This window comes from Balaenoptera acutorostrata, chromosome 19, assembly GCF_949987535.1.
Source record: "Balaenoptera acutorostrata chromosome 19, mBalAcu1.1, whole genome shotgun sequence".
In the NCBI taxonomy this organism is placed as follows: Eukaryota; Metazoa; Chordata; class Mammalia; order Artiodactyla; family Balaenopteridae; genus Balaenoptera; species Balaenoptera acutorostrata.
This window is the reverse complement of record NC_080082.1, coordinates 50,485,213-50,508,184: the sequence shown is the minus strand read 5'-3', so window position 1 is coordinate 50,508,184 and position 22,972 is coordinate 50,485,213. Positions and strand designations below refer to the sequence as shown.

Here is a 22,972-nt window from a genome sequence, read left to right as displayed (position 1 = left end):
GTTATTTATGATTATAAATATGCTTAAAGGAAAACTTGAAAATACAGGAAAACAGGGACTTCCCTGACGGTCCAGTGGTTGAGACCCCATGCTTCCAATGCAGGGGCAGGGGGCGCAGGTTCCATCCCTGGTCGGGGAACTAAGATCCTAGATGCAGCGTGGTGTGGCCCAAAAAAAAAAAAAAAGGAAAAGAAAAAATACAGAAAAACAGATTCCCCCATAATTATACACCTAGAGACAAATGTAAAAATTTAATTGAAAATCCTTTCAATCCATTTTCTGTGCATACACATACGCATGTATATACGCATGCGTATATTTTTCCTATAAATATAAGATTACATATACTGTTTTATTACCTACCTTATTCACCCAAAGTTGTTTAACATCTTAACATCAGCAAAGATATGTTTTTATGGCAACAGTGTTTCCATTGTATGGATACACTATATTTTGTAGGATATTTAAATCCTCTCCAAGTTGTTTCCATTGTCAACAGTGTCTCCATCATACACCCCACACTCATCTTTTGGATAGAGTCTCAGATATAGAATTACTTCATCAGAGGACATACGTGGTTTAATTTCTGCTAACATTGCCTTCTTGCAAGTTTATACCAGCTATAATCTACTGTGTGTGTCCATTTCCTTACATCATGCTATTGTGAAGTGTCATCAGTCTTTTAAAAATTTGCCAAATTGATAACTGTAAAATGTTATTTCCTTATTGCTTTAATGTACATTCCCTTCATTACTAGTGAAGTTTTAAAACTTTTGATAGGTTGAGGAGCCACTTTATTATCTAGTGAGTTGCCCATGCATATCCTTTGCTCACTTGTCTAAAATTACTGCTTTTTTCTGAAAATTTAATTTTAAAAAATTAATTTATTTATTTATTTATTTTTGACTGAGTTGGGTCTTTGTTGCTGCGTGCGGGCTTTCTCTAGTTGCAGCAAGCAGGGGCTACTCTTCATTGCAGTGCGCGGGCTTCTCATTGCGGTGGCTTCTCGTTGTGGAGCACAGGCTCTAGGCGTGCGGGCTTCAGTAGTTGTGGCGCACGGGCTTAGTTGCTCCGCGGCATGTGGGATCTTCCCAGACCAGGGCTCGAACCCGTGTCCCCTGCATTGGCAGGCAGATTCTTAACCACTGCGGCACCAGGGAAGCCCTGAAAATTTAATTTTAAAAGCACTATCCAATAAGAATTTTTGTTGTTTATCTGACTTGTGAGTTAAAGCCTTTTTTTTTTTTTCCATTTTATCATTTGCCTTTTCATTTTGATTTTAGTATTTGGGGCTAGAGTTTTAAAAATCTCAAATATAAGTTTTTTCTTTGTATTTTTCTGCCTTGTATCTTATGTGTTCACAAAATATAAATACATTATATTTGTCTGAAGTACGTTTACAGTTATTTTATTTTTATATTAAATATTTTATCAAGTTAGAACTTCTTTTTGGCTTATGGTACAACCAGAAAAAATAGGCTGAGAAATTACTACTTTGATAAACTCTTAAGGTTTTCATTGTGATATTGTACATTCATTGGAGAGTTTGAGTGCCTCCCATGTAGTATTTTATGTCCTGAGGAATTCATAATGAACAAAACCAACAAGATCCCTGCTTTTAAGTTTAGTGGGAAGAGTCAAATAATTGACAAGCAAATATATAATATAATGTATAGTAGCACTGAGAGCTAGAAGGAAAAATAAAGCAGGGAAGGCTAAAGTGAATGACAGAGGGTAATATTTTAATAGTTTGGTCATAGAGGTGAAGTTTAAGCAGAAACCTTCATGGAGGGAGCAAGTGAGCTCTATGACTATCTTTTTTTTTAATAAATTTATTTATTTTATTTATTTATTTTTGGCTGTGTTGGGTCTTCGTTGCTGTGTGCGGGCTTTCTCTAGTTGCGGCGAGCAGGGGCTACTCTTCATTGCGGTGCGCAGGCTTCTCATTGCGGTGGCTTCTCTTATTGTGGAGCACGGGCTCTAGGCGCATGGGCTTCAGTAGTTGTGGCACTTGGGCTCAGTAGTTGTGGCTCACAGGCTCTAGAGCGCAGGCTCAGTAGCTGTGGCGCACGAGCTTAGTTGCTCTGCGGCATGTGGGATCTTCCCGGACCAGGGCTCGAACCCGTGTCCCCTGCATTGGCAGGCGGATTCTTAACCACTGCGCCACCAGGGAAGCCCTCTATGACTATCTTGAGGAGGAGCATTCCAGAAGGAATATACAAAGCCTCCAAAGGGAACATGGCTGGTATTATGTGGTGCGTTCTAAATAGTCCATGGACATTTAAGAATAATACCTTATTGGTAAGTGAAAATTTCAGGATTGCTACCAGGATGCATCCAGATATGGCCCTTTGTGAATTTTTATAAGCTCTCAGGGATTCTTTCTAATTTAAAGATTCAAGTATTTTATTTCCTCCAGAAAACACTCTTGTTACTAACTTTTATTCACTTTTTTCCTCCCGGTGTTCTGTTTTATTCTCCACTTTTACATACATTTTAGGTCTTCTGGATCTCTCTTCCGTACCTCTGACCTTTGTTTTCAGAATTCATTTCTTCTGTCTTTTTTTCCTCTGAATTCTGAGATGTTCTCCTAGGCTTTTCCCTCCTGATTTCTAATGTATCTGGTGCCTTCTTGTCTAATAATTCTTAAAAGAAACTATTACTTGTCAGAATTGTCTCCTGTTACAAAGCCCTTACAAAAGGTTTCAGTTTCCTTTTCCCATTAACCCCTAACTCTCTTAATTGGGCCTTTTCTAACTCTCTTAATTGGGGAATTTATTGTTCATTCCCCTCATTAATGGCAGTAACCACAGGGAGGCAGTTTATGCTGACGGAAACTTTCATGGGCAATAAAATAGAACACTTGGGTTCTTATCCCACTCAGTGTGGCCTTGGGTCAATATCATAACCTCTCAGGCATTCTAGCTTCTCTTATGTATAATGTGAGAAATAAAATCAACTTTATTTAACTAACAGGGTAGTTATAAAAGTAAAACTAAATGAAAGTGTATATGAATGGCACTGCATCACCTCACCCTAGAGTCCTGGGGATCATTCCTGTACTTATGTACTCTACCTTCCCTAGTTATGAACTAACTATCTGTGATCTTCTGTAATTCAGCCCCCAATACTTGGGTGCTGGTTCCCATCCCCTCTCTCCTGCTCAAGATCATTGCTCCTGTGCAATTGTCTCCTGTGTCCCTGCGTTATTCATTTTTCTCTACTGGGTTATTCCCATCACTATAAACCATGCTGTAATCTCTCCCACATTCAAAACAAACAACCGTTCCTGGATTCCATATCCATTTCTAGCTCTATTTCTCTGTTCTTTTCAACAAAACTCCTTGAAAGGGATGGGTCTTCTGTCTCCACTACCTTTCCTTCCACTTTCTCATATAAATTTATTTACTTATTTATTTTTGGCTGTGCTGGGTCTTCGTTGCTGCGTGCAGGCTTTCCCTAGTTGCAGCGAGTGGGGGCTACTCTTTGTTGCAGTGCTCGGGCTTCTCACCACGGTGGCTTCTCTTTGTTGCGGGGCACAGGCTGTAGGCGAGCGGGCTTCAGTAGTTGTGGTACGCCGGCTCAGTAGTTGTGGCTCACGGTCTCTAGAGTGTAGGCTCAGTAGTTGTGGCGCACGGGCTAAGTTGCTCCGCGGCATGTGGGATCTTCCCAGACCAGGGCTCCGAACCCATGTCCTCTGCATTGGCAGGCGGATTCTTAACTACTACGCCACCAGGGAAGTCCCACCTTCCATTTTCTCTTGAACTCACTCCAGCCAAGCTTTTGTGTCCTCCACTCTAGAGAATCCACTTTTGTTGAGACTTCTAATGATCTCTCTAATGCCAGATCCAATGGACAGTTCTCGTTCCTCATACCACTTGACCTATTGGTAGCATTTGACAGTTGTTCTCACCTTCCTTCTTGGTATACTTTCTTCACTGGGCTTTCAGTGAAGCCCAATTCTCTTTTTTTCCTTCTATTCCACTGATGTCTCCTTTTCAGACTCCTTTCTTTCTTTTTTCCTTTTCATCTCCCTGTTCTCTAACTGTTGGAGCCCCTCAGGCTCAGGTTTTGGACCGTTTTTCTTCCTTACCTTTAATCACTCTATAGGCAATCTTACCTAGTATCAGAGCTTTAAATATCAACTGAACATCAGTAACTTCCAATTTTATATTCCTACATTTGGACTTTCTCTGAACTCCCGGATCGAATGTCTAATGGACATCTGGCATTTCCACTTAGACATGTAGTAAGCATCTCAAGTATTAAAGTAAAACAGAATTCATAATTGGTCCATCCAAACCCACTCCTCTCACAGTCCGTTGTGTTAAAAAATGGCAACTTCATACCTCTAGTTGAGTTGCTCAAGCCAAAAACCCTAGCATCTTGGCCTTTTTTTTTTTCTTTTATACCTAAAATCAGTAAATCCTGTCAGCTCTTCCTACAGAGAATATCTAGAATCTGATCAGTTCTCGTCACCTCCCCCATGACCATACCACCCTAAGGCAAGCCCCTCAACCCCTTGCCAGGATTACTGCAATAACCTTCTCACTGGTCTCTCTGCTTCCCCCCCTTGTCCTCTTAGTCCATTTTCCATGAGTGATCCTTTTAAATGTAAATCAGATTATGCCATTCCTTGGTTTGAAGTGTTTCAGTGGCTTCCTGTCTTACTCAAGAGTAAAAACCAACGTTCTTACAATGGCCCACAAGCCCCGTGTGATCCAGCTTCCATCTACCTCTCTGGCCCTCATTTTCTCACTCACCCCATTCCAGCCACTCTTGTCTCCTTCCTCTTTGTTGTTAAAGCCTGCTCTTGCCAGAGGCCTTTGCATTTGTTGGTCCCTCTGCTAGGACTGTGCTTCCCCTAGATATCTGTGTCGACATGTCACATTCCCAATGAAAAGCCTTCTCAGACCACCCTTCATTCCCCCATCTCCTTAATCTTTTTATTTTCCTCTATAGAACTTTGACCCCTTTACATATAAATAGGAATATCAGTGTCAGTATATCAATATTTGTTATTGTCTCCTTCCATTAGAACGTGAGACCCGCTGGGACGGGCTGGATTTGCTGTCTTCCTTACACATAGAACCATGCCAACTGAAGTGGAAACTCAGCAAATATGAAAGAATTCCTGACTCCTTTTTCTCTCTCTGCATCCATATCCAATCAGATGCCAGAACCAGTTGATTTTACTTCTCTGACACCTTTAATTCATCCCCTTCCTCCTCATTTCCACCATCACCATCTTGGGTCAGGCCTTTGTTTGCTTGGGAAAGTACAGGCACCTTTCAGCTGATCTCCCTGACTCCAATTTTACTCCTCTCCACTAAAATAATCTGGCCATATTGGCCCTTTCACTTCCTTTTTTAAAATTCTTCAGTAGCCTTCCATTCATTAATGGGTGAAAACCGAAATTGTATATATTCAGTCAGTATTCATTGGTCACCTTTATACTTCAGTCACTGTGGCCCGTACTATTTAGAGTGATGATGAGACCTGGCCCTCATAGTTAATGTCATAAGCATTATCTTCCTCTAGATTCTAGAATTAATTAAATTTAAATTCAGATTAACTAAAATTAAATTAAAAATTCAGTTCCTCGGTCATACTAGCCACATTTCAAATGCTTAGTAGCCACATGCGGCTAATGGTTACATTATTGACAGTACAAGATGTGAAGAGTTCCATCATCACAAAGGTTCTATAAGACAGCAGTGGTCTAAACCTTGCCCCAAACTGTACAAGTCATTCGCAGTTATTCTCTGCAATCCAAACACACCGTCTACTTCTGGTCCACTGTTTTTGCCACTGTTCTTCACTTTGCTCAGAATGCTCTTCTGTCCCTTTTCTGTCTATTAAAATCCTCTGATTTTAGGCCCCAAATTATATTCTGTAACTTACAGGAAATTTTCCTTGACACCAGACCCCAGTGATTTAACTCGTCTTCCTTCTGACCGCACCCCTCCCCACCATGGGAACCCAGCAAGGCAGTCTGGCTGCTTACTTCAGCACTATTGGAATTATTTCCTGCTGTTGCCAATGGAAATCAAAGAAAATGGATGTGACATCTCTGCAGGTGGATGGCAGTAAGAGAGGCTTATTTAACTTGCTTCTCAGTGCAACTTGATAGGAGAATACAACATCTTAAAGTTGCATATGTGTAGCACTAATGTTTCTTTTTAAACAGTTGGGGGAAAATGACCTAGAAAACCAAATTGCAGTTTGGTAGCCAAAATTAACTCTTGGTTTATTTGTCCTTTGTGTGTGAAAAGTCCTACTATTCCGTGCGTCCGACTTCCTCACGGATCTGTTGATCAGTTTTGGTTCTTCTTAGTACTATTGAGATCTATCCAGTTGATACCAACGGCCTTAGCGGCGGCAGACTCTGGAATAACTCCTTACACCTTTCTGGCCTGCATTTCTCTAGACTTCACCCTCCAGGGAGGAGTTTTCTTTTCTTACTTTTTGACTGTCTTGCACACCATATGCACTAAGGATTCTGGAAACTTCTAGCATGACTGCAAAGTGGCCAAGAGAATAAAGTCCTTGATGATAAATCACAGTATAAAAAAAAAAAAAAAAAAGCGTGGGTGCTCCTTGCACCTGTAATTAGAACCAGCCTTACTACCCTCCTTAAAAACCCCTGAGTTCTCATTATCTTGAAGTAGGCCGTTCTCCACCAGCCTCAGCAGCTCTCAGCCAGAGAGGAAGTGATGTTCTTCAGGAAAGCAGTAGAGAGGGCTTATGTGGAAAATAAGGATTGCTGGGCCAAGAAGCTTCTAGAAATTGAGTTCCCACTCAGGTCAATACTCTGGATGTGGAGGTATGCCTGTAAGATGCCTGTATTACTGTCGTTTTTTTGCTCCTGTCTGATAAGTCCAGCTGGGGCTGGAGGCTTTGATGAAGCCTCTCATATGGATGGTGTAGCCCTTTTTGAACTTAGAAGGAGAATGTAGAGCCGGGGAGGTACCCAAGAGGTTTTGCCTGTTGAACCCAGAGAAGCTGGAAAACTTTGTTTAAGGTTGTCTTTTTCACAAGGTTTGGCCTGCACAGGTATGCTCTGCTCCTAGCCTGTAGGTACCGTCCTCATCTTTAAGGGGTAAAGTCTGAACGAGTCTGAGTTGTGATCCTCCTTGCTGCAGCTGCAAAGGAAGGTCTGCTTGGTACAGCTAGCTGGGAGTTGTCTAGGCCTCATCTAGGGTGTAGATTAGCATCAACAAGATAGGGACTGTCCCAGCCAGAATCCCTCCTGTTGTGCTTGGATTCTATGTCAGTGCCGAAGCACATCTGCCTTGAATCCATCTTTCAGTTTCCTTATGGTTTAGGAAGGGGCTGGGTTTTGTTAACCCAGTAGTTCTTGGCATTAGTGTTGTGTGGTGGGACAAGGGGAGAGCAAAGGAAGCAGAGCAGGGACCCTGGAAGTACAGTTGTTTTAAGCTCATCTATTTAGGCGTGCTGAGGCAAGCTCGGTTTATGAGATTTGCCCCTTCTCCCCCTACTCTGTTTTCTTTTTTCAGGACTCTGCACTTGTTCAAGAGAAGAATCTAAAGAAATCCAAGCAGGACAGGTAGTTCTAAAAGCCATGACCCAGGTAAGTTGAAGTTTCCTCTATCCTTGAAATAATGCCAACATTTGTGTTCTTTATCCTGAGACTTCCCTGTCTGGCTGAGCCCCATTCAGTAACCTGCTCCCAGTTCCTCCATTGCAGGGAATGAGCAGTGGTGCCTCACCTCCCTTTGTGGCCCTCTCTTCTCCAACAGTGTTCACATACGTGCACAATGTTCTTACCAGAGCACCAATGGAGCAGAAATATATTCTCTTGAGAGAAATTTGAGAGCTGCCCTTATCAGAACCATGGTTGAATAGAGCCAAAGATAAGATAACTTTGATCTTTTCCATTAACCCAAGTAGTTTCCTTTTTTCTTCTATTTTAAAATATCACCCCCTCTTTAAAAATCATAAAACATTTCACAGTATTGAAAAGTACATACAAAAACATGTCTATAACATATATATGGTATAAAGAATAATAAAATGAGTTGATATAGTTGTTTAATGTACCATCTAAGCAACCCTTATCCCTTCCCACACCCCTTCACATATCGTATTACCACCTCACCAACGTTAATGACTACTTTTAATTTTGTGTTCGTTAGTACTTTGATTCTTATAATTTACCATATATGAATGCCTGCTGAACAGTATACTGTTGAGTTTTTAATTTTTAAATTGGATGTACAGTTGTCATATTCTCTATATTTTTTACCATATTTTTTCGCTCAACACAATGTGATTTCAAGTTATTCATGTTAAATTGTGTAGCACTAGGTCAGCAGTTCTTTTTTTTTTTTTTTTTTTTTTTAATTTTTTTTTATAGCTACTTTATTTATTTATTTATTTATTTTTGGCTGTGTTGGGTCTTCGGTTCGTGCGAGGGCTTTCTCTGGTTACGGCAAGCGGGGGCCACTCTTCATCGCGGTGCGCGGGCCTTTCACTATCGTGGCCCCTCCCGTTGCGGGGCACAGGCTCCAGACGCGCAGGCTCAGTAGTTGTGGCTCACGGGCCCAGCCGCCCCGCGGCATGTGGGATCTTCCCAGACCAGGGCTCGAACCCGTGTCCCCTGCACTAGCAGGCAGATTCTCAACCACTGCGCCACCAGGGAAGCCCAGGTCAGCAGTTCTTAAAGTGTGGTCCAGGAAGACTTTGATACCCTTTCAGGAGGTCTAGGGGTCAAAATTACTTTTATAATAATAATACTAACACATTATTTGCATTTTTCACTCACAACTCTAATGAGTGTACAGTGGAGTTTCCCAGAAGCTATATGAAATGTGTCATCCCAACAGATTGGGGAGTTCCCTGGTGACCTAGTGGTTAGGATTCCTGGCTTTCACTGCTGTGGCCTGGGTTCAGTTCCTGGGTGGAGAACTGAGATTCCGCAAGCCGCATGGTGCAGCCAAAAAGTAAAATTAAATTAAATTAAATTAAATTAAGTTGGCCAACAGATTGAATACAGAAGATGTGAAAATCTAACTCTTTCATTCAGCCAGTCATTAAAGAGATTTGCAAAAATGTAAAACAGTGCTACTAAATTTTTTTATTTTGACAAAGTTATTTTTCATAAAATGTGTGTTATTTATGTTAACATGTAACAGGTTTATTATTAGTTATTTGAATAAATTAATAATTTTTAAAATTTATCTCTTTTAATTTCTAATCTAGTGATAGATTTAACCAGCGTTAATGAAAGTCTTCAGTAACGTTAACAGCTTTATTTATTGTACATATATATAATTCACATACAATGAAATACACCCATTTAAGTATATAGTTCAGTGCTTTTTTAGTATATTTGCAGAGTTGTGCAACCATCAGCACAAACCATTTTAAAACATTTACATCACTGCCAAAAAAAATCCCGTTTGCATTAGCCGTCACTCCCAAATTCTCCTCCTCATCCCCTGGCAACCACTAATTTACTTTCTGTCTCTATGGAATTGCCTTTTCTGGACTTTTAATATAAATGAAATCATTGAATATTTGATCTTTTGTGTGTGACTTTTTTCACTTAGCATAAGTGAAGCTTTTTTTTTCAAGCTTCCATGATGTAGCATGTGTCAGTACTTTGTTCATTTTTATACCAAACAATATTCCATGGATATGTATAGACCACATTTGGTTCAGCAGTTCATCAGTCTGTGGACATCTGAGTTGCTTCTACTTTTTGGCTATCATGAATAATGCTGCTATAAGCATTGGTATATACCAGTGTTTTTAGGTAGACATAGGTTTTCATTTCTCTATACTTAGGAGTGGAATTTCTGAGTAACATGTTAACCCTATGTTTAACATTCTGAGGAACTGTCAAAACTGTTTTCCAAAGTGGCTACCCCATTTTACATTCCTACCAGCAATGTAAGAGAGTTCCAGTTTCTCCACATCTTCACCAATATGTGTTTTTGGGGAGTTTTGTTTTTTGTTTTGTTTTCATAATAGCCATCCCAGTGGATGTGAAATGGCATCTTATTGTGGTTTTGATTTGCATTTCCCTAATGATTAGTGATGTTAAACATCTTTTCATGTGCTTATTGGCCATTTGTATTTTTTTTATATACATATATATATATACATCTACATATATACATTATATATGTATATATACACATATATATACATCTCCACTCTTTTTTAGATTCATCCAGGGCTTGCTTTTTTTTTTTTAATTAATTAATTTTTTTTTTTTTGGGCTGTGTTGGGTCTTCATTTCTGTGCGAGGGCTTTCTCCAGTTGCGGCAAGCGGGGGCCACTCTTCATCGTGGTGCGCGGGCCTCTCACCATCGCGGCCTCTTTTGTTACGGAGCACAGGCTCCAGACATGCAGGCTCAGTAGTTGTGGCTCACGGGCCCAGTTGCTCTGCGGCATGTGGGATCTTCCCAGACCAGGGCTCGAACCCATGTCCCCTGCATTATCAGGCAGATTCTCAACCACTGCACCACCAGGGAAGCCCCCCATTTGTATATTTTCTTTGGAGAAATCTCTTCAAGTTCTTTGGCTGGTTTATAATTAGGTTGTCTTTTTTATTATTGAGTTGTGAGAGTTCTTTATATATTCTGGATTCAAGTCCCTTATCAGATAAACAATTTGCAAATATTTTCTCCCAGTTTTGTGGGTTGGAATTTCACTTTCTTGATGAAATTATTTGCAGAACAAAAGCTTTAAATTTTGATGAAGTTTATTTTATCTTCTTGTTCTTTTTGTTTCTTTTTTGTGTCTGGTGCCATATCTAAGAAACCCCTGCCTGACCAAGGCTGTGAAGATATACTCCTATGTTTTCTTCTAAGAGTTTTGTGGTTTTAGCTTTTACATTTAGATCTACGATCTATTTTGAGTTAATTTTTTTTTAATATTTATTTATTTATTTATTTATTTGGCTGTGTTGGATCTTCGTTTCTGTGCGAGGGCTTTCTCCAGTTGCGGCAAGCGGGGGCCACCTTCATCACGGTGCGCGGGCCTCTCACCATCGCGGCCTCTCCTATTGCAGAGCACAGGCTCCAGACGCGCAGGCTCAGTAGTTGTGGCTCACGGGCCCAGTTGCTCCGTGGCATATGGGATCTTCCCAGACCAGGGCTCGAACCCGTGTCCCCTGCATTGGCAGTCAGATTCTCAACCACTGCGCCACCAGGGAAGCCCTTGAGTTAATTTTTATATATAGTGTGATGTGGGGTCCAACTTCATTCTTTGCATATGGATATCCACTTATTCCAGCATTATTTGTTAAAAAGACTAATCTTTTCCCGTGAAATTATCTTGGTTGGTTTAATTTAATATGTGGTAGTCCTTAGGGAGCTGGTAGAAGATGCCTTTCTTCAGAGAGGTTTTGGACCTAGGAGTATTCTCAAATTTGGCACACTTTAATTTTTCTCCTGGGGTTTCCCCCAGCTGCATGAATTTCAACCTCACTAAAAATGAGACAACCAGTCATTATGTGCCTCCTAAGGGGATGCTATAGGAAGTACACAGTACGACCTCTGACATATTTATATCCCCTAAAAAATATGGAAGTAGAGCAACATGTTAAACTATACCATGAAGATAAGATAAGCCAAATCCAGAATATGGGAAATGCTACTGATTCAAATGTTTGTTTAATGAATAAACAGCAATAAAAATGTTGAAAGGGTCTGTGGGGGCTATAAGAGATTTGAGAGACTTTAGGAAATCTATAAACTAATTGCAAGGAGTGGATTTTGTTTGAATCCTGATTTGAACAAACCTACTGTCAAAAATCACTTTCGAGAAAATTGGGGCAATCTGAAACTTGATCTGGTTATTAGGAAATTATTGTTAATTTTATTAAGTGTGATAGTGATATTCTGGCTATTATGCCTTTTTTAAAAAGTCTAATCTGTTAGATACTAAAGTATTTGTGGGTGAAATACTATAATGTTTGGTATGTGGGATTTGCCTCAGAATATACCAGGGGTAAAAAACAGAAAGGAGGACCTAAAACAAGATTTGCAAGGTCTTGTTAAGTTACTGAAGCAGAGTGATGGATTCATGGGGGCTCATTATACTATTCTCTGTACTTTTGTGTATTTTGAAAATTTTTGTAATCAATTTAAAAAATAAAAGTCATTTCATTTACTATTAGTGCATGGGTTTATTGTTTCAGGGATTGGTGACATTTAGGGATGTGGCCATAGAGTTCTCTCAGGAAGAATGGAAGTGCCTGGAACCTGCCCAAAGGGACTTGTACAAGGATGTAACTTTGGAGAACTTCGGTAACTTGGTCTCACTAGGTAAGGACATTGTATAATACAGGACCAGCCAGGAAACAAGGCTCCCAGGGGCTACAACAGTGGGAGGCTGTTACCACCTCTGGCTGGAGGGGGTAAAGAGAGGAAACACTGCCACCGGAAGATAGTGAGAGCTAGAGCCATGGAGAAGGGCCGGCTGGTAGCCACTGTCGCTACCTCCAGAACTCCTGGGTCAAAGGAGGGAGCGAGAGGGATAAGAAATATCCTGAACTGTCTTCCTGCCCACTGATGCTTTCCATCTACCAAACCCAATGAGAAATGATAGGACCAGGGTAATACAGTCCTTACAGGTAAGCTGCCTGGGGCACAGCTGGGCACAGAGCAGGGCCAAGAGTAGCAAGGAATGGATTGGGGAGAGGGAGAGGGCAAATGGAGAATAAAATTTCTGGTTTCTTCGTGGTGAATTTCTGGGAAGACTCACAAGTTTCTGGCTAAGTTTCTGTTCTCTGTCTTCAAGGGAATTGTTCTGTGCTTTGTTGAAGTGGAAATGGGTAGTGCCATTGGCACCTCCACCTTCCCACCCTTTGGACAACCTTCACACCTTCCTTTATGTAATTGCCTCTCTTCCTTAGCAACCAAGGGACTGGGTTTGAATTTGGAAACAGCACGATCATGCCCCATTTCTTTTCCTATGAACAGGACTTTCCCTTTCTAAGCCCGATGTCATCTCCTTACTGGAGCAAGGGAAAGAACCCTGGATGGTTGTAAATGATATGACAGGACCATGGTGCCCAGGTGAGTGAGGGCTGATCCAATGGGGGGAGGTCACTGGGAATAATAGTCCAGCAGGTGAGTCAACTCCTAACAGTAACTTGAGTTACTGTCAGGAAACTCCCTCAAAGCCCTACCGAAAACTGAGGAATAAAAGCCTGAGACGTGAAGCCATGAAGAACAAAGACCTTGCCAGCGTCAGCTACCAAGGGAACCTTGCCTTTATCCTCATTAATTCCTCTCTGTTCTTTCTTCTCTTACGTTTTCTTCTCATTTCAAAAAGGAATGTGCCCCTCTCCGGTGGCTGCTATTTTACCTGTAGTTTGGATCCATTTTTCTGCAAGTGTCTTCATTCCTTAAAAAGTATTTATTTTCTTAAAACAGCTTTTCACTTCACCTAATTCAGCAATTCATTTATTCTCTTAACTTTTGAGAGGTAAGGATGTGTAGTGGCTGAGGGAATACTCTGGAATCAGATTTTCTTTTTTTTTTTTTAATTTATTTGGCTGCATCAGGTCATAGTTGCAGCATGTGGGATCTTTCGTTATGGCACGCGGGCTCCTCTAGTTGCAGCGCGCAGGCTTCTCCCTAGTTGTGGTGTGTGGGCTGCAGAGTGTGCAGGCTCAGTAGTTGCGGTGCATGGGCTTAGTTGCCCCGTGGCATGTGGGATCTTAGTTCCCCAACCAGGGATTGAACTTGCGTCCCCTGCATTGGGAGGCGGATGCTTAACCACTGGACCACCAGGGAAGTCCCTGGAATCAGGTTTTCTGAATTCAAATCCTGGCTCTGCCACTTACTAGATCTGTGAGTTTAAGTAAGTTACTTAAATTCTCTGTGCTTCAGTTTTCTCCTCTGAAAATGGGATTAAAAATAGTGCCTTCCTCATGTAGTTATCGTGGCTTTTTTATGAGTTAGTATGTGAAAATGCCCAGAACAATGCCAGGCAATAGTGACCACTAAAAAAATGTTAGTATTTGTAACTGGCACTTGCTGGACAGAATTGGAGCCTTTGAATACTTAGTTATGTTACTACCTCATGATTTCTCTGTATTGTTGTCATTTATTTTCATCTGGGATCATTTTTTCTCTATCTGAAGAACACCCTTAATATTTCCTTTTTTGTAGGTCTGCTGTTGACAAATTCTCTCAGCTTTTGACCACATGAAAATGTCTTTATTCTGCCTTTTTTCTTGTAGGATATTTTCACTGAGTATGGAATTCTGTGTTGGCAGGAATCTTCTCTCAGCCCAAAGAAGAACTCATTCCACTGCCTTTTCTCTTCCAATGTTATCAATAAGTCAAGTTGTTCCAATTTTGGAAAATGTTCCACATATATTTAAAACTAGTGTTCTTTGGATGGAGCATTCACCTCTTTAACTATAACCCTTTTGATTATGTGATTTAGAGTCTGTATGTCCTTTTAACTTTCTCTGTACTTCCACTATCAAATTCTGAGAGCTCTTAATTGTATTATATATTTTGCTACTACATATTACATTTTTATAAAGATGAAATATAGATCCTTGTTGCAAATTGTATTTTTATCAGTACAGTCCATCTTCATTTTGCCACTTAGGGGCATTTAACCTTGAATTATATTTTTTCTGATATTAGTATAAAATGCCCTGTTTTTGTTAGTTTAAAAAATTATGGTGTATCTTTGCTTATCCTTTTTTAAAAATTATTGCCATTTTAATTGTGTCCATTATAATCAGAATTAGAGTTTCCTTTTTTAATCAATCTGAGAGTCCTTGACTTTAATAGAATTTAATCCATTCTCATTTATTGTAATCATTCATGTGTCTGTTCTTACTCCTCCCATTTTATCTTATATTTTCTGTTCCTCATTCTATTTATTTCTAGCTATTCCTGTTTTGCTCACATTTTATTACCCTTTCTACCTTTAAGCAATTTTGAAGTTGTACGTCCTATTGCTTTGTAATAGAATAGTCTTTAACTCTTTTTTTTTTTTTTTTTTTAATTTTTTTTTTTTTTTTTTAAACACTATTTTATTTATTTTATTTATTTATGGCTGTGTTGGGTCTTCGTTTCTGTGCAAGGGCCTTCTCTAGCTGTGGCAAGCGGGGGCCACTCTTCATCGCGGTGCACGGGGCCTCTCATTATCGCGGCCTCTCTTGTTGCGGAGCACAGGCTCCAGACGCGCAGGCTCAGTAATTGTGGCTCACGGGCCTAGTTGCTCCGCGGCATGTGGGATCTTCCCAGACCAGGGCTCGAACCCGTGTCCCCTGCATTGGCAGGCAGACTCTCAACCACTGCGCCACCAGGGAAGCCCTAGTCTTTAACTTTTAAGAAATGTGCTTAAACCTGTGTTTCTCTTCCCACCTCAAGACTGAAATAGAATTTTTTTCTTTTTAGTAAAGTTTTTAAAAAAATATTTTGAAATCATTCTAGTTTAGACTTACAGAAAATTTGCAAAATTATTACAGAGAATTCCCATATACCCTTCACTCAGCTTCCAAATGTTAACATTTTATGTAACCATAGTACAGTTATCAAAACCAGGAAATTAACATTGGTGTAATACTATTAACTAATCTACAGATCTTATTAGAATTTTATCACTTTTTCCCCTAATGTCCTCCTTCTATACCAGGATCCAGTCTGGGATCCCACTTTGCATTAAGTTGTTTTGTCTCCTTAGTATCCTCCAATCTGTGACAATTGCTCTGTCTTTCATGACTTTGATCCTTTTGATGAGTACTCTTTTGGAGAATGTCTCTCACTTGTGTTTGCTTGATATTTTCTCATAGTTAGATTGAGATTATGCATCTTTGACAGGAATACCACAGAAGTGATGTTGTGTCCTTCTCTATGCATCATATCAGGGGTTGCCTGATGTTAATATGGCTTTTTACTGGTAGTGTTAACCTTGATCACCTTGGTTAAGGTGTTTCTCATGTTTCTTTCCTGTAAAGTTACTACTTTGCAACTGTAAGTGGTAATTATCTTGGAGGGAGCTACTTTGCAACTATATGCTGTTTCTCCTCATTTTGCCTACTGGTTTTAGCATCCATTGGTGGATCTTGTCTGTAACAATACAATAGTGTTGCCTTGTGTTGATTTTCTATGTCCCTTATTGCTTCTGCATTTATTAATTGGAATTCTTCTGTAAGGAAGGGCTCTCCCTACCCCCTTTCCCATTCATCTATTTATTCAAAGATTTGTTTCTATCAGTATGGGCTATTTATTTATTTATGTATTCTATGAGTTATAGTCCAAAAATATCATTGTTTATTCTGCTATTCAAATTGCTTATTGGGAAAGCTTTGGCCATTTGGGAACACCTTCAGGTTGTATATATATTCACAATGTTGTGCAGCCATTATCACTATCCATTTCCAGAACTTATTCATCATCCCAAACAGAAACTCTGTATCTATTAAACAATAACTCCCTACTTTCCCCTCCACCCTGCCCCTTGTTACCTCTTTTCTACTTTGTCTCTATGAATTTGACAATTCTAGGTATCTCGTGTAAATGTAGTCATGCAATATGTAGTTTTAGGTTCATTCATTTATCAGAATTTAATTTCTTTTTAAGACTGAATAACATTCCATTGTATGTATATACCACATTTTGTTTATTCATTCCTCTGTTGATGGACACTTGGGTTCTTTCTATCTTTTGGCTATTGTGAATAATGCTGCTCTGAGCCTTGGTGTACAAGTATCTGTTTGACTCCCTGTTTTCACTTCCTTGGGGTATATACCTAGGAATGAAATTGCTGGATCAGCTGGTAATTGTTATGTTACTTTTCGAGGGCATTTCTTAATTTTTAAGAGTCTTTTATAAATTGTGAAGATCATCCCATTATCTATGATATAAGTTTCAAATATTTTCTCTGTCACTTGTCTTTTGACTTTGCTTTTGGTGTTTTTTGTTCATGTGCAATTTTTTTTTTGTTTTTTTGTTTTTGTTTGTTTTTTTTAAACATCTTTATTGGAGTATAACTGCTTTACAATGGTGTGTTAGTTTCTGCTTTATAACAAAGTGAATCAGTTATACATATACATATGTTCCCATATCTCTTCCCTCTTGCATCTCCCTCCCTCCCACCCTCCCTATCCCACCCCTCTAGGTGGTCACAAAGCACCGAGCTGATCTCCCTGTGCTATGCGGTTGCTTCCCACTAGCTATCTATTTTACGTTTGGTAGTGTATATATGTCTATGCCACTCTCTCACCCTGTCACATCTTACCCCTCCCCCTCCCCATATCCTCAAGTCCATTCTCTAGTAGGTCTGTGTCTTTATTCCCGTCTTGCCACTAGGTTCTTCATGACCTTTATTTTCCCTTAGATTCCATATATATGTGTTAGCATACTGTATTTGTTTTTCTCTTTCTGACTTACTTCACTCTGTATGACAGACTCTAACTCCATCCACCTCACTACAAATACCTCCATTTCATTTCTTTTTTTTTTTTTTTTTTTTTAAAGGATTTTTCTTATTTATTTATTTATTTATTTATTTTTATTTTTGGCTGTGTTGGGTCTTCGGTTCGTGCGAGGGCTTTCTCCAGTTGCGGCAAGCGGGGGCCACTCTTCATCGCGGTGCGGGGACCGCTCTTCATCGCGGTGCGCGGGCCTTTCTCTATCGCGGCCCCTCCCGTCGCGGGGCACAGGCTCCAGACGCGCAGGCTCAGCAATTGTGGCTCACGGGCCCAGCTGCTCCGTGGCATGTGGGATCTTCCCAGACCAGGGCTCGAACCCGTGTCCCCTGCATTAGCAGGCAGATTCTCAACCACTGCGCCACCAGGGAAGCCCCATTTCATTTCTTTTTATGGCTGAGTAATATTCCTTTGTATATATGTGCCACATCTTCTTTATCCATTCATCTGATGATGGACACTTAGGTTGCTTCCATGTCCTGGCTATTGTAAATAGAGCTGCAATGAACATTTTGATACATGACTCTTTTTGAATTATGGTTTTCTCAGGGTATATGCCCAGTAGTGGGATTGCTGGGTCGTATGGTAGTTCTATTTTTAGTTTTTTAAGGAACCTCCATACTGTTCTCCATAGTGGCTGTATCAATTTACATTCCCACCAACAGTGCAAGAGTGTTCCCTTTTCTCCACACCCTCTCCAGCATTTATTGTTTCTAGATTTTTTGATGATGGCCATTCTGACTGCTGTGAGATGATATCTCATTGTAGTTTTGATTTGCATTTCTCTAATGATTAATGATGTTGAGCATTCTTTCATGTGTCTGTTGGCAATCTGTATATCTTCTTTGGAGAAATGTCTATTTAGGTCTTCTGCCCATTTTTGGATTGGGTTGTTTGTTTTTTTGTTATTGAGCTGCATGAGCTGCTTGTAAATCTTGGAGATTAATCCTTTGTCAGTTGCTTCATTTGCAAATATTTTCTCCCATTCTGAGGGTTGTCTTTTGGTCTTGTTTATGGTTTCCTTTGCCATGTGCAAGTTTTTTGTTTTGTTTTTCACCTTTACGTAATGGAATTTATCAGTCTTTTGATGCTTTGGGATTTTGAGTCATTATTTAGAAGGTTTCCCTGTACCTAGATTATAAAGTAATCTACCACATTTCCTTCCAGTTTTTGTATGGTTTCTATTTTCTTTTAACATTAAAACTGTATTCAGAGTTTATTCTGGTATGTGGTGGTATAACATATGGATCTAATTTTATCTTTTTCCAAATGACTATCTAATCCCCACATTATTTATTATAAAAACTATTCTTTTCTCCTTTGAGATACCACCTTTATAATAAATTCAATTTCCATATAAACTTTAGTCTATTTCTGGCCTTTCTATTGAGTTCCATTGGTGTGTCTCTAGAATCCAATATTTATTCATCAAGCAATCCGTTATTGCTACTATGTGCTAGGATTTGGTGACAACGGCTAGTGAAAAAGGCTTTATTTCTGCCTTTGGGGAGGTAAAAAAACAAATCAACAGATGAGTAAGTAAATGAAACTCTAAGTACAACTGATGAAAGTGTTATGACAATAGGACACACATTGTGGGAGACAGAATCAAAGTATATGCTTAGGGTTATCAGGCTGAGAGCTTTTTGAAAGTATGAGTTTTAATCTGAAACCTAAAGAGAAAAGCAGCCATACAAAGGGCCCAGGACAGGATTCCCAATAGATAGAAGAACCTGATGAAAGGTCTACGATGGAAAAGACCTACATTTATTCTAGATACTCAAAGGAGGGCTGTGTTACATAGGGAGGAAAGGGGAGAGTGTTCAATATGAAGATGCATTGTCCTTGGTGGAGATAGAGTGACAGAGCGACAACACAGACAATCAGGGACCTGCTTTGCCAAGAACCTGTGAACCATGGCATTGAATTTAGAATTTATTCTAAGTGCAGTGGGGAGGCTGTGAAAAAGTTTAAGCAGAGATTTTCATTTTGACTGACATCAGCATCATATGGTAGAAAGTGCTAAAAATATAGATGCCTTATTTGTATGAAATGCCCTGAATAGGCAAATTCACAGGGACAGAATTAGTGTTTCTCTGCCATTAGTGATTGCCAGGGGCTGGCAGGAATGAGGAATGGGGAGTGGCTGCTTAATGGGCACAGGGTTTCTTTTTTATTTTTTTAAAATTGAGGTGTAGTTGATTTACAATGTTGTGTTAGTTTCTGCTATACAGCAAAGTGATTTACATATATATATTATATATATATATACACACACATATATACATATATATACACACACACATTCTTTTTCATATTCTTTTCCATTATGGTTTAATTTCGGATATTGAATATGGTTTGCTATGCTATACAATAGGACCTTGTTGTTTATCCATTCTATATATAATAGTTTACATCTGCTAGTCCCAAACTCCCAATCCAACCCTCCCCCACCCCACCCACCCCACCCACCCCCACCCACCCCCGCCTTGGCAACCACAAGTCTGTCCTCTATGTCTGTGAGTCTGTAGCACAGAGTTTCCATTTGGGGTGATGAGAGTGTTCTGGAATTAGAAGATAGTGGCAATGATTGCAGGACACTGGGAATGTACTGCAAACCATGGAATTGTACACTTTAAAATGGTTAAATGGGAAATTTTATGTTATGTGAATCTTCAATTAAAATATATATATATTACTTTTAAAATATGTGTAGATATGTATGTATACACATGTCTTGGCCCTACTCCTGTAGATTTTGATTCAGTGTGGGGTGCTGTTTGGACATTTGTTTTGTTACAAGGCTTCCTGGATGATTCTGATCACTGTCAAACATGAGAACCACTGGCTTAATTTGTTTTCTTGCCCCTTTCTGGCACCATATGAGCTCTTATCATATTTGTGCTTTCATGTGCTTTTTAGAAATTGCACAGCAATATTTGAGACTTATAGAAGCAATTCACCTATTACGGTTATTATTTTCATTTTGTCTCTCCAGTCTGTAGAATTTTAAAATTTCTCTTAGAAGAAGAGAACAGGTTTTATTTACTTTTTTTTTATTTTTCAGACTTGGAGTCCAGGTGTGATAAATTTCTACAAAAAGATATCTTTGAAGTAGAGTCATTCGATTGGGAGCTGATGGAAAGCCTTACATGCTGTGCTTTTGAGGGCTCCAGTTTTAGAGATGACTGGGCATACAAAGGCCAGTTTGAAAAACAACAAGTAAATCATGAGTGCTCTTTCAAGCAAGTGAAAATCACCTATGGAAACATGCCCACTTTTGAGCATCATACATCCCTTACCCTACATCCCAGCAATGAGACTGGCGAGAAACTGATTGAATGTAATGAATGTGGGAAAGCATTTAGCCGTGGCTCACACCTTAGTCAACATCAGAAAACTCATACGGGTGAAAAGCCCTTTGAATGTAAGGAATGTGGGAAAGCCTTCAGTCGTACCTCGCACCTTGTTCAACATCAGAGAATTCATACAGGTGAGAAACCTTATGACTGTAAGGAGTGTGGGAAGGCCTTTGGTCGTACTTCAGAACTTATTCTACATCAGAGACTTCATACTGGTGTCAAGCCCTATGAATGTAAAGAATGTGGAAAGACCTTTAGACAGCACTCACAACTTATTCTGCATCATAGAACTCATACAGGTGAGAAACCCTACGTATGTAAAGACTGTGGCAAGGCTTTTATTCGCGGCTCACAACTTACTGTTCATCGGAGAATTCATACAGGTGCTAGACCCTATCAGTGTAAAGAATGTGGGAAAGCCTTTAGACAACATTCACAGCTTACTGTACATCAGAGGATTCATACTGGGGAGAAACCCTATGAATGTAAGGAGTGTGGCAAGGGCTTTATTCATAGCTCAGAAGTTACTCGACATCAAAGAATTCATTCTGGGGAGAAACCCTACGAATGTAAAGAATGTGGGAAGGCCTTTAGACAGCACGCACAGCTTACACGACATCAGAGAGTTCATACAGGTGACAGACCCTATGAGTGTAAAGATTGTGGGAAGGCCTTTAGTCGTAGTTCGTACCTTATTCAGCATCAAAGAATTCATACAGGTGACAAACCCTACGAATGTAAGGAATGTGGGAAAGCCTTTATTCGTGTTTCACAACTGACTCATCATCAGCGGATTCACACTTGTGAGAAACCCTATCAATGTAGGGAATGTGGAATGGCCTTTATTCGTAGTTCACAGCTTACTGAACATCAGAGAATTCATCCTGGTATCAAACCTTATGAATGTAGAGAATGTGGGCAGGCCTTTATTCTTGGCTCACAGCTCATTGAACACTACAGAATTCATACTGGCTAGAAAGCCTTGATGTTAGGGATGTAGCAGAGCCTTTATGTGGAATTCATGCCTGACTCAATATTAGATAATGCATAATGTAATGTAATTATTGTCAGAGAACCTTCATTTGTCACCTCCATTATGGAACATCAGGTAACTCATACCAGAAGAAAATTCAATAAACATGGGAATTCATTTTGCCTCACACTCACTGTTTACTAAGCATCAGAGATCTTACATTGAAAAAAATTAATATGAATATAGAAAACCCTCCTGTTACCACTCAAAATATGTTAAACTTCTGAGAATTCCTAATAGAAAATGACCCTATTAAAACATTTGTGACTGTGCCTTTCACCATATACCTTACTTAACATTATCTCACTTCCAGCAATTACTGACTGTATACCATTGGGCAAATTATGCAATGTCTGTGTTCCTCAGTTTACTTATTTTTAAGCAGTGATAATTATATGTACCTAATAGAGTTTCCGTGAAGATTGTCAGATATTTTATATAAAGCCTATGCTCAATAAATACTATTGTCATTAATTAATAACAGTATTACTGTTAAGGAGTTCATGTGAGAGGAGGGCCTTATTAATGTATCAAATATCCAAAGCCTTCAAAACCACTTGTTAGGATAATTCATTCTGAAAAACAGTAGTAAAGTATAGTTATCATGAGAAGATCTTCATTTAAAAGGTTGTAAATTTTGAAGATTAGAAATTAACAGAAGAGTAGCCGAAAGAAATCTGCCCATTTAGGAATCTAAAACCACCTCCAAGTATAACTCCAAGAGAATCAAACTAAAATTACAAACTAGAAATGAATGGCAGTGGGGCTTCCTTGGTGGTGCAGTGGTTGAGAATCTGCCTGCCAATGCAGGGGACACGGGTTCGAGCCCTGGTCTGGGAAGATCCCACATGCCGCAGAGCAACTGGGCCCATGAGCCACAACTACTGAGCCTGCGCGTCTGGAGCCTGTGCTGTGCAATAAGAGAGGCCACGATAGTGAGAGGCCCACGCACCACGATGAAGAGTGGCCCCCGCTTGCTGCAACTAGAGAAAGCCCTCGCACAGAAACGAAGACCCAACACAGCCAAAAAAATAAATAAATTAAAAAAAAAAAAAAAAGAATGGCAGTGAATTCTGCATATCAAAACCAGTTCAGTGTAACCAAAGCTGTACTCCTGTCAGAACCCAAGGGTTAAAG

General features: G+C 39.7%; 1 protein-coding gene across 1 annotated transcript; it reads left to right on the top strand.

Annotated features, from left to right (window-relative positions):
- Positions 1 to 5,981: 5,981 nt before the first annotated feature.
- Positions 5,982 to 22,590, top strand: ZNF565 (zinc finger protein 565). Its single transcript, XM_007165187.2, has 5 exons — positions 5,982 to 6,089; positions 7,521 to 7,594; positions 12,176 to 12,302; positions 12,960 to 13,055; positions 20,508 to 22,590. Exons 1-5 carry the CDS (start codon positions 6,059 to 6,061, stop codon positions 21,776 to 21,778), a joined length of 1,599 nt encoding a protein of 532 aa, XP_007165249.2. The 5' UTR covers positions 5,982 to 6,058; the 3' UTR covers positions 21,779 to 22,590.
- Positions 22,591 to 22,972: the final 382 nt, after the last annotated feature.